We start from the raw sequence: 17,056 nt of genomic DNA on the forward strand, positions 1-17,056 counted from the left end.
GGTCCGTAGACACTGATTAAACGATCCATTCCTTTCTACTTTTGTATCGTTTTCAAACTATAAAAAACGGCACACATTGTTAACGAAACTTTGGTTAGAAAGAAATGTACTCTCAAAGTTTAAAGTTTCCAACTGGTCAGCAAGCATTTAATTTTGGTGGTCCATGTTGACCCTCTTTACCTTCATAATTTACCGAGTCGATAAATTTGTAATTTTGTTTATAAATCTAGTAAATTTGAGAACGGATATATAAGGCATGAAACAAATTCTATCAACTCCTTCGATCAGTTCAACAGTTATCTCGCGCTCCATCTATCCTTAATTCGACAGTCATCAGATCTGGGTACTTGGCAAACATTACGTTAGTTCTTTGACATTTTCACACTTTGTAAATATATTTTCACTTTTATGAAAACGTTTTAATACTTGACGACTTATGTTTTGTTCAGCTATTCAGTAAACGTGAGCTCATCAGAGCTTATGTTTGTATGTTTTATGCTATGTCGAATCAAAATAAAATTAATATGTCTATGCTTATTTTAGAATTGTATATATTATTTTACTAGTAACAGTAAAGTACTACTATAAACTTTTTTAAAAACAAGCTCGGTAACATATACTTTGCATCGGAACTAAACACATTTATTTAAAAAAAAAACAGTTGTTGGCATGACACGGGTTATGTTCTTCTCATATATTTAATGGTAGTATGATACTAAACCCCTAACGGGAGGAATTGTGCCTGATATTCATATGATGAAGACATAATCTTTCAATCAGTTTAATTAAGTCTGGAGCTGGCATGTCAGTTAACTACTAGTAGTCTGTTGTTATTTATGTATTCATTGTCATTTTATTTATTTTCTTTTGTTACATCTTCTGATCGGACTCGGACTTCTCTTGAAACTGAATTTTAATTTGCGTATTGTTATGCGTTTACTTTTCTGCATTGGCTAGAGGTATAGGGGGAGGGTTGAGATCTCATAAACATGTTTAACCCCGCCGCAATTTTGCGCCTGTCCCAAGTCAGGAGCCTCTGGCCTTTGTTAGTCTTGTATGATTTTTTTTATTTTAGTTTCTTGTGTATAATTCTGAGTTTAGTATGACGTCCATTATCACTGTACTAGTATACATATTTTTGAAGGGACCAGCTGAAGGACGCCTACGGGTGCGGGAGTTTCTCGCTACATTGAAGACCATTGGTGGCCTTCGGCTGTTTTCTGCTCTATGGTCGGGTTGTTGTCGCTTTGACACATTCCCCATTTCCTTTCTCAATTGTATTTGAATATTTTGGGAATACTATGAAACAATCTACTAGTAAAGGACTGGAAGATAGCTTTGTTAACTTTTGCCTGGTGCCAAATACCATTACTACCTTCATCAATTAATGCGTTCCCACTACGGAATGGTATCAGAATTTTAGCAGAACCTCGCACCTGCGCATAACAGATTTTGGATTGAGGGGAAAACAAAAATGGCGGAAGAGCAGGTGAATTCAAAATAAACCTCTGTATTATGACAGTGCATTCATGTCATTATTAAATGCATTGAAGAAAGTGTACTGCAGGCTCCTATACATCATAATTAGTTTGCCATGCTTTCTTATTTTTATAGTGTCAGCGATTTGGCGCAAATTAAACACGTGCATCCAAGTCTAAAAAAAATTATATATGTCAAACTGAAAACTTTTTTTAAAATTTATAGTCTGTAAACCCACATCAATGACATGACAGTATCAAAATCAAATGGATTGTTCTGTTTAAAGATATAATTGGTCAATATTATGCCTGTTTCATCGCCCATGGACACAGATTCCTCAACATCATTTGGGTAGAGACTTTTCGGGAGGGGGATTCAGTTTCAGGGGAGATAACCTTTTTAAGTTGATATTGAACTTTTAGTGTCCTATTGTTACTAGTTTTGTATATGAAAATGTCATTACAAAATCAAAGCATTTAACCACAAAAATGAAAACAAGACATTTTAAAGTATCCATTACTATGATCACACAAAAGTTTTTAAACAAAAGGTTGTGATATAAAAAATATTGTTTGGATCTTTGAATTGTGTATCAGATGTTACATTTTTTCTGAACATTGGAAGGTAAAGTATCTACAAAATAGGAGGCATTAACTCGTAGAAAATCATTTTCCAGAATCATTATACATGTATTGACCTAAATTCCAATATAAGGTCCGAGACCACAATTGTCGTCCCTTGATTTTCGTTGTTCACAAATATAGTCCCTAGTTTTGACAGTGGGTTACTTGCCATTAATTTTTATACCCCTTCCAAATTTATTTCTCCATGTTTAATGCCTCATATTGCAAGTAGGGGGGTGAAATTACACTGTAAAAAAATTTGGGTCCAGAATTTTAAAGGAAAGTAGTGATTTGGTCCAGGTGAAAAGGTTGAAAAATAGCACTTCAGAAGCTGTCAAAAGATTTCAAGACGCCCTAAAGATAAAATTGTCCATATTTTGAGTTAGAGGCGATGAAGTTTTCTATAATTTTGATATAATTTGTCCCAAAAGTAGTAAAAGTTTCTTTGAGAAAGCGCAGGTGGGATTTTTTTTATTTTCATTTATGTTCTAAAAGAAATGCACTACGAAATAATTGTGGTCTCGGACCATAATTAGGATTCTTAAAAAAATTGACACAATTCTGAAAAAAACCAACAGTATTCATGCTCTACTACAGACCCTTCAGCCAAGACTCTTAAAATTGCTTTCTGATCTGTAAAGTTCACTTGTCTGGAAAAAAAGTTACTTGCCCTGATGGTCCCAATAAATATTGAAGTATTTCATTGTAGTTAATTTATGATTCTTAGCACTGTTTTGCATCACTAACAAATGAAATCCATTTGTTTATTTAATTATGTGTTAAAATTTAGGAAAGTAGGTTAACATCTATGGGACAGAAACCTTACAGCAAACCAACCAATGAAATGACATGTTAAGGTAATTTTTGCAACAGTTTTTGAATACAAATTGTAGCCAGTAGGTACATATAATGATATACTAATTTAGAGGACAGTGAGTGAAGAAATGGAAATTAAATAATGGATAAACTATTGACTTTTTTGCCGTTTCTCTCAACTGACACACTTTGTTTTTTTTTGATAATTGTCTTGATGGGCAATTAAACTGTCCCTTCTATTTACCACTCTGACAACAAATAATGTTGACCTTTTATTTATAAATATAAAGCCAAAAAATACATTTATTTTCCGAATTTCCATCCTAGATAGCCAGGTGCAACTGATATTCACGATGTCTGAAATTCTCGCTTCGGTATTTTTTTTTAATACTCCTTATCCTCCATTTGAGTTTTAGGTTTCTCGACTCATTACTCTTTTTGTCTTGCTTGCCCGGTGTTTTATAAAGTATTTATCAATCTGAATCTCGATACAAAATCATATAAAAAGACACTTCCGGTACATGATGAATAAAACCTAATCGACGATCCCGTGTCAATGGACAAAACCAATGCAATGTTACGCAACTCGGGTTCGCATACTTATTTTATTTATTTTGTTAATCTATCTATTTCCGGTATTATGTAATATTTATTGTCATTAACATTGGTGGTTTTACTCGCTGACCATTGGTTTCTTTTACATAAATTTAACATCTTTATACATTTTGAACATGTTGAAATTAATTCTATATTTCTGTTGGATTTGAACTTTGTCTTTTATTATTTTTTTACTTGTCCATGGGCAACCCAGACAAAAAATAATTACTTGTCCAGTTGTTCAAATGTACGAGTCGGGCATAGCATTTCCACACCCCTGCAGCTGCTGATCATTTAAAATCATGTCCAATAGGCCAACAAAATTACTAAAATTATCCCCAAATATTGCGAGTAGGGACAGCAAATTTAAAATTTCATTGTGAAGACTGAACAAGTAGAGACGTGTGTCTCAGGCCAAATGAAAATATATGTGTTCCAGTTACCCGACATACCCTAGTTAACCCCCCCCCCCCCCCCCCCCCCCTTCCGACCCTAGAACATTTTTTTATGAGGAATGTGAATTAAAATAATTAAATTCATAGATTTCTGTCATCTAAATTTCCATCAGAAGTATCTGTTACGGCTGTTAATGCAACAAAATTAACTAAAAACGTATCATGATTGTTTATTTTACAACCAAACACATGTAAAAATGGCGGACCTCTGGTTGGGGTGTGTATAATACCGGAAACTATTTCGGTAAGCACCCTATTTTTTTCCGGATTATGACAATCAAAAATAAAAATTTGAAAAAAAAGAAAAATTGCCAACCTACCGACCCTGTTTTTTATAAGTATGTAACTGGAACCACACATATATTTTTAGCTCACCTGGCCCAAAGGGCCAAGTGAGCTTTTCCCATCACTTGGCGTCCGTCGTCGTTAACTTTTACAAAAATCTTCTCCTCTGAAACTACTGGGCCAAATTAAACTAAACTTGACCACAATCATCATTGGGGTATCTAGTTTAAAAAATGTGTGGCTTGACCCCGCCAACCAACCAAGATGGCCGCCATGGCTAAAAATAGACCATAGGGGTAAAATGCAATTTTTGGCTTATAACTCAAAAACCAAAGCATTTAGAGCAAATCTGACGGAGTAAAATTGTTTATCAGGTCAAGATCTATCTGCCCTGAAATTTTCAGATGAATCGGACAACCCATTGTTGGGTTGCTGCCCCTGAATTGGTAATTTTAAGGAAATTTTGCTGTTTTTGGTTATTATCTTGAATATTATTATAGATAGAGATAAACTGTTAACAGCAATAATGTTCAGCAAAGTAAGATTTACAAATAAGTCAATATGACCGAAATGGTCAGTTGACCCCTTTAGGAGTTATTGCCCTTTATAGTCAATTTTTAACCATTTTTCGTAAATCTTAGTAATCTATTACAAAAATCGTCTCCTCTGAAACTACTTGGCCAAATTAATCCAAACTTGGCCACAATCATCTTTGGGGTATCTAGTTTTAAAAATGTGTGGCGTGACCCGGCCAACCAACCAAGATGGCCACCATGGCTAAAAATAGAACATAGGAGTGAAATGTAGATTTTGGCTTATATCTCTGAAACCAAAGCATTTAGAGCAAATCTGACATGGGGTAAAGTTGTTCATCAAGTAAAAATCTATCTGCCCTGAAACTTTCAAATGAATCGGACAACTGGTTGTTGGGTTGCTGCCCCGAAATAAGTAATTTGAGGGAAATTTTGCAGATTTTGGTTATTATCTTGAATATTATTATAGAAAGAGATAAACTGTAAACAGCAATAATGTTCAGCAAAGTAAGATCTACAAATAAGTCAACATGACCAAAATTGTCAATTGACCCCTTAGGGAGTTATTGCCCTTCATAGTCAATTGTTAACAATTTTCATAAATTTTTGTTAATTTTTGTAAATTTTTAGGAAATATTTTCCAATGTAATTACTGGGCCAAGTTCATTATAGATAGAGATAATTGTAGCAACAAGAATGTTCAGTAAAGAAAGATCTACAAACACATCACCATCACAAAAACACCATTTTGTCATGAATTTATCTGTGTCCATTGATAATATGCACATAGACCAAGGTGAGCGACACAGGCTCTTGAGAGCCTCTAGTTATTTGGCCTCATCTTGTTCTGCATTTTCTGAAAACCTTGACAATGGACTTTGAAAATAAAAAACTTAATTGCATATGATACCTGCAAACCTCTGTATGAGGAAGATGATGTTTTGGTATAGCTGCTTCAGGGATATTTTGTTCCAAAAATTTTTGTAGTAACATTATTATTAGTACATACATATATATACAACTGTAGGCTTTATCCATGTTATCTGATGGTATACTTAATTGATTCCTAAATTAATGCACTTTAAACTGCATGTTATACAGAAAAATTCGTAAGGGTTCCATGGAACCCAGTGTCTCGCCTACTTTGGCTGTTAATCGCAGACTCAACAAAAATGAGGAAAAATATCAATAAAAATTTCCCTCTCGATACTGTGTTTTGATTGAAAGAAGCTTCCAAGTTTGGTAAAAATCCAGGATAGTTTATGAATCTAATAAATGTTTTATTAACTTTAACTGCAGACTGTATGTAATGTTAACTGGAAGAAAAACTAAGTCCATTTATAAGTAAAATACGGAAAAAGTGATTTTTTTTTTTACAAAATTTACTTCTGAATAATATCTTATGATCAGAATCAAGCTTTTGTCTAAGTTTGGTAGAAATCCAGGATAGTTTAAGAATATTATAAAAATTTTAAAAACTTAAACCACAGAGTGAATGTTTTGTTTCTGGCAAAAAAACTAAGTCCATTTATAAGTAAAATACGGAAAAGTGGAAATTTATTTTAAAAAATTTTCTTCTTGATACTATCTTATGATCATAAACAAGCTTCTGTCCAAGTTTGGTACAAATCAAGGATAGTTTATGAAAGTTATTAAAATTTTAAAAACTTTAACCACAGAGTGAATGTAATGTTTCCTCGCAGAAAAACTAAGTCCATTTATAAGTAAAATACGGAAAAAATGGAATTTTATTTTACAAAATTTACTTCTGGATACTTTCTTATGATCATAAACAAGCTTCTGTCCAAGTTTGGTAGAAATTCAGTATAGTTTAAGAAAGTTACTAAAATTTCAAAAACTTTAACCACAGAGTGAATATTTATGGACGCCGCCGCCGACGACGGAATGTAGGATCGCTTAATCTCGCTTTTTCGACTAAAGTCGAAGGCTCGACAAAAATGATTTGGACATTAATATTCCAACCACTTAAAAATAAATAAAATTTATTTTTGATGATTTCAATATACTGTATATAGAGATTCAATTATTAAATGGGTTTTAATACTGATACATGGGCAAAATTTCATGGTGTAGATAAACATTTCTTCTTTTGTATACTGATTAAAAACATCATAAATGCATAGAAGCATGCAAAATTGAAAATTTATTTGTTTACTTCATTTAGCCAATTTTCACTGGTACAGTAGACTCCGGCCAATCGGATACCCAAAATGTCAGCTAAAAATATCCGATTGTTCGATATATTCAATTAGCCGATAGACGTATATTCCTCCAAGTTTTTTTTCAAAATTGACAGACACAACCCTAAGATACCAATAGCTATTATAGCTGCTTTATTAATGGAAATTTGTAACTAATCTCATTGTTTTTTTCAGGTACAAGTTCGGATAATTCGGTTGATTGAGTAACAGATCGATCAGTTGATAATAATGTATTTTGTTTATCTGTCTATTGGCTATTAATTATTAATTATGTGTTGATTATCTGAATAAAATATGTACCATTTAAATAATGTGACTTGTTGTTTTTGCGTAATTTGTTTCATTTGTGTGTTAAAACAGGTAAAAGCTAAAAATAGCTATGAATTCTCGGAAGTAGGCCACAGGTAAATTCTATTAATAGCTACGAATTCATGCCGACTATAAACTAACTGTAATCGTACTCGGATCTAATTTCCTACAGTTTTTTATTAGCTCACCTGGCCCAAAGGGCCAAGTGAGCTTTTCCCATCACTTGGCGTCCGTCGTTCGTCGTCGTCCGTCGTCGTTAACTTTTACAAAAATCTTCTCCTCTGAAACTACTTGGCCAAATTAATCCAAACTTGGCCACAATCATCTTTGGGGTATCTAGTTTAAAAAATGTGTGGCGTGACCCGGCCAACCAACCAAGATGGCCGCCATGGCTAAAAATAGAACATAGGGGTAAAATGCAGTTTTTGGCTTATAACTCAAAAACCAAAGCATTTAGAGCAAATCTGACACGAGGTAAAATTGTTTATCAGGTCAAGATCTTTCTGCCCTCAAATTTCCAGATGAATCCGACAACCCGTTGTTGGGTTGCTGCCCCTGAATTGGTAATTTTAGGGAATTTTTGCTGTTTTTGGTTATTATCTTGAATATTATTATAGATAGAGATAAATTGTAAACAGCAATAATGTTCAGCAAAGTTAGATATACAAATAAGTCAACATGACCAAAATGGTCAGTTGACCCCTTTAGGAGTTATTGACCTTTATAGTCAATTTTTAACCATTTTTCGTAAATCTTAGAAATCTTTTACAAAAATCTTCTCCTCTGAAACTACTGGGCCAAATTAATCCAAACTTGGCCACAATCATTTTTGGGGTATATAATTTTAAAAATGTGTGGCGTGACCCGGCCAACCAACCAAGATGGCCGCCATGGCTAAAAATAGAACATAAGGGTAAACTGCAGTGTTTGGCTTATAACTCAAAAACCAAAGCATTTAGAGCAAATCTGACATGCGGTTTAATTGTTTATCAGATCAAGATCTATCTGCCCTGAAATTTTCAGATGAATCAGACAACCCGTTGTTGGGTTGCTGCCCCTGAATTGGTAATTTTAAGGAAATTTTCTGTTTTTGGTTATTATCTTGAATTTATTATAGATAGAGATAAACTGTAAACAGCAATAATGTTCAGCATAGTAAGATTTACAAATAAGTCAGCACGATCGAAATGGTCAGCTGACCCCTTTAGTAGTTATTGCCCTTTATAGTCAATTTTAACCATTTTTCGTAAATTTTAGTAATCTTTTACAAAAATCTTCTCCTCTAAAACTACTGGGCCAAATTAATCCAAACTTGGCCACAATCATCTTTGGGGTATCTAATTTAAAAAAATGTGTCCGGTGACCCGGCCATCCAACCAAAATGGCTGCCACAGCTAAAAATAGAACATAGGGGTAAAATGCAGTTTTTGGCTTGTAACTCAAAAACCGAAGCATTTAGAGAAAATCTGATAGGGTTAAATTGTCTATCAGGTCAAGATCTATCTGCCCTGATATTTTCACATGGATCGGACAACCCATTGTTAGTTTACTGCCCTGAATTGGTAATTTTAAGGAAATTTTGCCGTTTTTTGTTATTATCTTGAATATTATTATAGATAGAGATAAACTGTAAATAGCAATAATGTTCAGCAAAACAAGATCTACAAATAAGTTTTCATGACCAAAATAGTCAATTGACCCCTTAAGGAGTTATTGCCCTTTATAGTTAATTTTTAGCATTTTTCATAAATTTTTGTAATTTTTTAGAAAATATTTTCCACTGAAATTACTGGGCCAAGTTCATTATAGATAGAGATAATTGTAGCAACAAGAATGTTCAGTAAAGTAAGATCTACAAACACATCACCATCACCAAAACACAATTATGTCATGAATTTATCTGTGTCCATTGTTTAATATGCACATAGACCAAGGTGAGCGACACAGGCTCTTGAGAGCCTCTAGTTTATGAAACCCATTTCCAATTTCAAGTAATACAACTATGTTTATGATTATAAAATTGGGCATCAAGATGAGTAAAATTAATTTTGCTTTTTCTATCATATCTGTCGTGGTTCAAAATAAAAGGCTGAATATTATGTAAATTAGGAAAATGGCGTACGTGTGTACAAGTTACATAATTCTTTTTCACCTGGGACATGCTATTGACACACGATTCCTTTGTTTTTACACGGGACTTCTATATATATTTTAATAAATTGTTGAGAAAGAGGTACATTTCATTCATATTTAATAAACATTGATGAACATCATGCACAGTTTATCATTTCTGTCGTGTCATTGTTTGTGAAGTAAATGATAACGATCACATTTGGATAAACACATAACAAACACATCTTGGGCAGAATATAATATCAAATTCATAAAATAAACAAGTCAATAAGAAAAAATATGTTTTATTTGACTATGAAAGATCGTTTTTATTAATAAAATGAAACATTTCTGTACTGAAGTTTTCTTAAACTTCGTAATGGCGTAACTTCCGGCTTCCAGTGATCGGGAAGGACGTGCGCCCTGCGCCTATAGCGCATATCGACCAGAAATGGCGCATAGAATGACAATTGTAAGCGCCCACGTGGCGCACAATATTTTTCACTTCATTTCGAAACGTTTAGATATCGTCAAATGGATTTCCGATCGTGTTCCGTACCGCCATGTGTGTACACACGAACTATATAATGTTCCTCCAAAGATAGGAGCACCTATATATTTTTGGGTTGTCTCGGGTGTTTTCCTATTGTAAAAGAACCATGCGGTTTAACGTCTCGGGTGTTTTCGTATGGTAATAATAGAACCATGCGGTTTAACTGATCACCCAAAAAATGTAATTAACCATCATTCTTGATATAATTTTTTATAAACAACTTTAAATTTGTGAAATTTGGCTAGTAAAGACGAGATTTATCTCTAATTATAATCTTTTAAATTAGTTTAGCTTGCTATTATTTCGATTGAAAAACCCCAAAGCCTTTTAATGAATATAGTTTTTGTCTCCATAAAAGGCGCTTAACTGTCCTTGTCATTTTTTGGTCTTTGGCACGTTTTGACATTTTGTAAACATGACTTCATCGAATTGTTGTTTTGTTCTATCAATTAATGATACTCTCTACTGTTATTCTTGTCATTGTCATGAAGTAATAATAATACAAGAAGTGCAGAGGAAATGCCAGAAATGCTCTCTGATACGGAACGTCTGGAATAAATATGGTTTCGACGAAGACCCAAATTTAATGTACAAAAAAACATGAACATGTAGAAGGCAACAAAACAGTCTTATCGGGGCCTATTATAGCTGACTATGTGGTATGGGCTTTGCTCATTGCTGAAGGCCGTACGGTGACCTATAGTTGTTAATGTCTGTGTCATTTTGGTCTTTTGTGGATAGTTGTCTCATTGGCAATCATACCACATCTTTTTTATATTGAATATTGTAAATAAAGGTTATCTTAAATATTGTCCGGTTTGGAGGAAGTTAAAATAACTTATTGTATATTCATTGAAATTGAAATTACAAAATCACAGAAACAATATCCATGATATAATTTAAAATCATAAAGGTAAGTATTACCACCTCTTTGTACAGATATACTGATACTTTTTTTTTTACAGTAGTCAATTTAAATGGCCCACTCATTTGACAACATGGCCCATTATTTTTTAAAATGGCCCATTGAATATATTATTGGGGGGGCCCTGGGCCCATAGTGAAAAAATCCTTCCATATCACTGGGCTTCATTTCCTGTCAAAAAAAATATGAAATTATTTCAAAATATTCGATTGTACATGGTTTTCACACATTTTCCATGAATATTCCTATCCAATTGGCCGATATATTCTAATAACCGATATTCGATTATCCGATGTATTTTGACTGAAATGTATAGGGAATGGTTCGGTGTTTTGAAATAATATTACAATAGCCGATATATTCAATTAACCGATATCCGATTAGGTGGAGTCTACTGTACCTATGTTGTGGTTTTTATATGACCCTTTTAAATTTCAAATGTTTCTGGTGATCAAAGTATATATTTTTAAACCAAAGAACCAAGTAAGGATAATCATCTTCAAGGGTGCTTATTTAATGATTATGGGGGATTTGTCAACGTCTTCCCAATCCTAATATTTGCAACCATACATTTTTCTTTTTCATAGTGGAAGTCCATTCTTGTCCAGAATGATAACAGTTGATCATAATTGAGAATGAATTAATGATTTGGAAACAGTGTTCTCCCCAGGCCGTTTTACTGTGACGCTATAATTATTTTCAAATGATATTGTTCTCGTTTCTATATGGCAAAGCCATGTCCTAATTTTTGAACTTTCATCTCATTACCGCTTATGATCATAAAAAAATTTATTGAATTCCCTTCAAGTCGGACAATAGAGGCAATTTAGAGTGATTAAATAGGTGTTGATTGCCCTTTGGGTGATAACTGTTTGGATACGAATACCCCAAGCTGTCACTTGTGACATGATTAATACCACGTGGTCTGCAATCACAATTTCGACTGCAAGGAGAAAATGTAATCGCAAATCATAAAAAAAGATCGAAATATATATTTGCAAAATGAAAATTCAAAGAAACAAACAATTTTTCTCTTTTAAAAAGAGGTTGAGTCGTATCTTTTTATGGCTCTCAAAATATTAGCATACATTCTTTCTCTTCCTATTACTTTTTGTAAATCGAGTGAAAATTTTGATTTTGAGCTAAATAAGTTTTGTACTTTCTTTGGAAAGTGATCATAACTGGCTTTAGTTTATGTTTCATCCATTTAATGCATTAAAAACGCCATATTCATTCCCACTCTCTTGTCAAACATTGTTTATTTTCGTATTTTCCATTGCTTTCGGCAGCCATTGAATATTTTAGAGTAAACTACTGATCGGAACCGGACCAGATATGACAAAAATCTGCATTTGACAGTTCTGTGTTTTTTTCTGGGTACTTTGGTTAACTCTGCCAATAAAACTGACTGTCTTACCGGTACATGAAATTATCCATGATGTAGAATGTGACATTGACGGTTGACCCCTTTCAAAGAAACTACCAGCATGTACACACAACAATGCTGCAATGCTTTAGACAAAATTGATCTAGAGACTTCATGATTAACATGGATAAAGCTTTTAAATGTAAAAAAAAAAAAAAAATCCCTACCTACCTACCCACCTGCTGATAGTGTGGGTCGGCAATGCCAAACAAACAATTTTTTAAGGGTGGCCTTACGATAAGAACTACATATGCACAAATGGCACAGTAGACAGAAAACAATGATACTTAAAGAAAAAACAAGCAATAACAGACTATTTGTTAGATAACTTTTTAAAAAAATATATATCATTTTGATAAAAAGAAACAACTGGGACTAATTTATTGAGTACCATATGAACCAATATATTTCATAGACATGATAAAGAAAAAGTTTTTTAATTTAAATTTTATTGCTATATGATACTTTCTCTTCCTTTTTTTTTTTTTATAAGAACCAGTGTTTTTTCTACATATGACCTGCAACTGTATCTATACAGGTTGCACTTTAATTAACAATTCATTCATTTAGCTGGGTACATGTAGGTAGGGTATTTGGAACCACACATATATTTTTGTTTGTCCCAAGAGGAAAAAAATAATTGTGGAACTGAAGGGTTCTCACTAGGAATTTTTCATGGTGAGTCCTGGGACTCATCACTTTTAGAAATGGTGAGTCCCAAAAGATTTTGATGAGTCCAGGACACATGTAATTTTGTGTCATAATATAATGAAATATGACGAAATGAAACATAAACGATGCATGTTGGGTTGGTAGATTTTCCCCTGTGAGATGATAATGAATAATTCATGAATATGCATGAACATTTCATGAACTGTTCATGAACAGATTTCATGAACAGTTCATCATATCTTCATGAACATTTGATGAGCAATTCATGAACTGAAAATCGACAGTAATGTTCATGAACTTTAATGTTCATGAACAATTCATGAACAAGAAAGGGTTCATGATCATTGTTGAATTTAAATGTTCATGAACCTTTCTTGTTCATGAATTGTTCATGAACATTAAAGTTCATGAACATAACTGTCGATTTTCAGTTCATGAATTGCTCATCAAATGTTCATGAAGATATGATGAACTGTTCATGAAATCTGTTCATGAACAGTTCATGAAATGTTCATGCATATTCATGAATTATTCATTATCATCTCACAGGGGTAATTTACTGTCAAGGAGAGGATTCTGGGGGGGATTGGAACCCACCCTTTTTTAGCAAGATCAATGCATATGAAAGGGTTTATAGTACATAGTTTGAACCCCACACCTTTTTTAAAATGGCTGGATCTGCACCTGTACCCACCCAATATTAAAACTAAAGTAACTATGCGTCAGATATAATAATATAAAAGGATACATGTAAAGTTTCTGCTTCTTTCTGTAATATTTTGTTGTCTCTGTTCTTCCAAGTAGAATCGCTGAATAAATGTAACTAAAATCTCCACGGAATCTGTTTTACTATCAAAACTGGCAGCTCCATTTTGATATTTAATCATTCAATCCCCTAAAAGTATAAAAAAAATCCACAAAGAATCAATTGTTCTAGATGTTTTAAAGCAATAAAATTCAATTGAAATGTTGTTGCCTAGTGTTTATACACTACATCTGAAGCTGTTAATGAATCAAATTCATTTCAAAACCCTCCCCCTTTTTATCCCCTGAAGATTATAAAAACTGGCTACTTATTATTTTCACAAAAGAACAATTCAAACAATTCAAAAACTATAAATTTTAGGTAACTACCAATAATCATATGTGGAAACAATTATTCATTTTGTTTATATAATTAAAAATAAATTTTCAAATATGCTTTCAGACTTTCTGATGTTGCTTTGCTCAAAGAAACCATAAAAAAATTATATTTCCTCAACAAATTATATTTTATAATAATATACACATGTCTGTCATGTTAAATTAAATTTGTAATGCACTTATCTGAAATCTTTCTGACTGGAAATGTCTTTTCCGTGTTTCCATCAGCGTAATCTCCATTTTGGTGACGTATTACCCAAGAGTGCACTTATGCTGACGTTGAGACTGTGACAATCTCGCCCCAGATAATATCGGCCAGAAGTTGATCTGTGCCGTAACGGAAGTATGAAAATAAATCAAGGGTGTCGCAAACAAATATTTATTAATATGCAGTTTTATTAAGTATAATAAAAAAAAAATCTTTAGTTTAAACGGCACATGGTGCATGTGAATAAACAAGTGGACTCACTTGGAAGGTATTTTTAGGGCCGAACTGTTCAGTACGATTAAAACCACGAGGTCAAGGTTTGTTTACATTGTACATACGTTGAGAAACGTCTGTCGTTGGGCCTATCTATCATTGATCTGATATTTTTCTAAGTTATTTATATGCCGGACGACAATTAATAGAAAGGCACATATGTGAACTTGGAGAAAATCAGAATTTACATCTTTAGCAGTTTAGGGAAAGGAAGAGTAAAAAAAACCTTCTTGCAGCAAACCAGTAACAGCAGTGACAGTCCCACACGCAGTGTTACCAGTTACTAAATCATCTATTATTCATAACACATGCATATGACAGATGAACATTTCAAGAATTTCAATGATCAGCTCGTGATTCATCAAAACTTCATGAACATTCATAAAATACTTTTAATGAACATTTCATGAATTTTTATGAGCAGCTACTGATTCATCAAAACTTCATGAACATTCATAAAATACTTTTAATGAACATTTCATGAATTTTTATGAACATCTAGTGATTCATCAAAACTTCATGAACATTCATAAATACTTTTAATGAACATTTCATGATTTTTTATGAGCAGCTAGTGATTCATCAAAACTTCATGAACATTCATAAATTCTTTTAATGAACAGTTCATGAATTAAATTCATGAACCTTCATTTATGAATTATTTATGAATTTTCATGTACCATTCATGAACATTCACGAACCATTCATGATAGTTCATGAAGTCATGAATTTCTTCTCGCCGGGGTTATTATATCAATAAAAATTATGACCTCTTAACAATGCTTTTAAATAGTTATTGTTCAAAATCTATACATGAAACAGACTTCTTTCTGGGTCTGTCATATTCTTGATGTGGGGCCATATTGAAAAAAAAATGTTGGTTTGTCAAAGCCAGTCTGTTCCATAAAATAGATTGGGGCGTTAGGTAAGGGTTTTTTTTTTTTAATATGAATGGACTATTATAATAAACTCAGTTAAAGAATTTGTCTGGTGATTTTTAGTTATCAAAATTTAAATTACAAAAAAAAAAAAATAACTTTACAAATTAATCCCTTCCCTTCAACACCCTTTTCCCAATTAGATTAGTGTAGATTGAATTATATACACCAAGTTTAACCATTTTCATGGCACTACGGTATCAGCTGTTTATTTTAAATGTCTATAAATATCCAGACAGTGTTGTCTGTTATTTAGGTGTTTCCCCAAGTATTTTTCCCACCTAAAATGATCATGTGACATGTTTGTCAACAAAAGAAAACATTTGGTCAAGGAATTCATTTAATTTCTGGATTATTCTGCTTTTAATAATTGAGTTTGGATTTATATTCATTCCATTTAACATGTTTAAGGTACAGTCAAGCATTTGTATTTAAAAAATAGTTTGCAAACAATTTTTATACTACCGCAAAAATTTTAATTTTTTGGTCGTATATTGCTATCATGTTGTCGTCGTCGTCGTCCGAATACTTTTAGTTTTCGCACTCTAACTTTGGTAAAAGTGAATAGAAATCAATGAAATTTGAACACAAGGTTTATGACCACAAAAGGAAGGTTGGGATTGATTTTGGGAGTTTTGGTCCCAACATTTTAGGAATTAGGGGCCAAAAAGGGCCCAAATAAGCATTTTCTTGGTTTTTGCACTATAACTTTAGTTTAAGTGAATAGAAATCTATGAAATTTTGACACAAGGTTTATGACCACAAAAGGAAGGATGGGATTGATTTTGGGAGTTTTGGTTCCAACAGTTTAGGAATTAAGGGCCAAAAAAGGGCCCAAATAAGCATTATTCTTGGTTTTCGCACAATAACTTTAGTATAAGTAAATAGAAATCAATGAAATTTTAACACAAGGTTTATGACCACAAAAGGAAGGTTGGGATTGATTTTGGGAGTTGAGGTCACAACACTTTAGGAATTAGGGGCCAAAAAGGGGCCCAAATAAGCATTATTTTGGGTTTTCGCACCATAACTTTAGTATAAGTAAATAGAAATCTATGAAATTTAAACACAAGGTTTATGACCATAAAAGGAAGGTTTGGGTTTGATTTTGGGAGTTTTGGTCCCAACAGTTTAGGAATAAGGGGCCCAAAGGGTCCAAAATTGAACTTTGTTTGATTTCATCAAAAATTGAATAATTGGGGTTCTTTGATATGCCGAATCTAACTATGTATGTAGATTCTTAATTTTTGGTCCCGTTTTCAAATTGGTCTACATTAAGGTCCAAAGGGTCCAAAATTAAACTTAGTTTGATTTTAACAAAAATTGAATAAATGGGGTTCTTTGATATGCCAAATTTAACTGTGTATGTAGATTCTTAATTTTTGGTCCAGTTTTCAAATTGGTCTACATTAAGGTCCAAAGGGTCCAAAATTAAACTAAGTTTGATTTTAACAAAAATTAAATTCTTGGGCTTCTTTGATATGCTT

At 32.9% G+C, this 17,056-nt stretch overlaps 1 protein-coding gene across 1 annotated transcript in view; it reads left to right on the forward strand.

The window, feature by feature from the left end:
- The first annotated feature begins 1,409 nt into the window (after positions 1-1,409).
- The window catches only part of LOC143072000 (exportin-7-like), a 60,329-nt gene continuing 44,682 nt past the window's right edge, over positions 1,410-17,056 (forward strand). The window contains exon 1 of the mRNA XM_076246746.1: positions 1,410-1,489. Coding sequence (XP_076102861.1) covers positions 1,475-1,489 — 15 coding nt within the window. The 5' untranslated portion in view covers positions 1,410-1,474. The remainder of the gene's footprint in view (positions 1,490-17,056) is intronic.

Source organism: Mytilus galloprovincialis, chromosome 4, assembly GCF_965363235.1.
Source record: "Mytilus galloprovincialis chromosome 4, xbMytGall1.hap1.1, whole genome shotgun sequence".
NCBI lineage: Eukaryota > Metazoa > Mollusca > Bivalvia > Mytilida > Mytilidae > Mytilus > Mytilus galloprovincialis.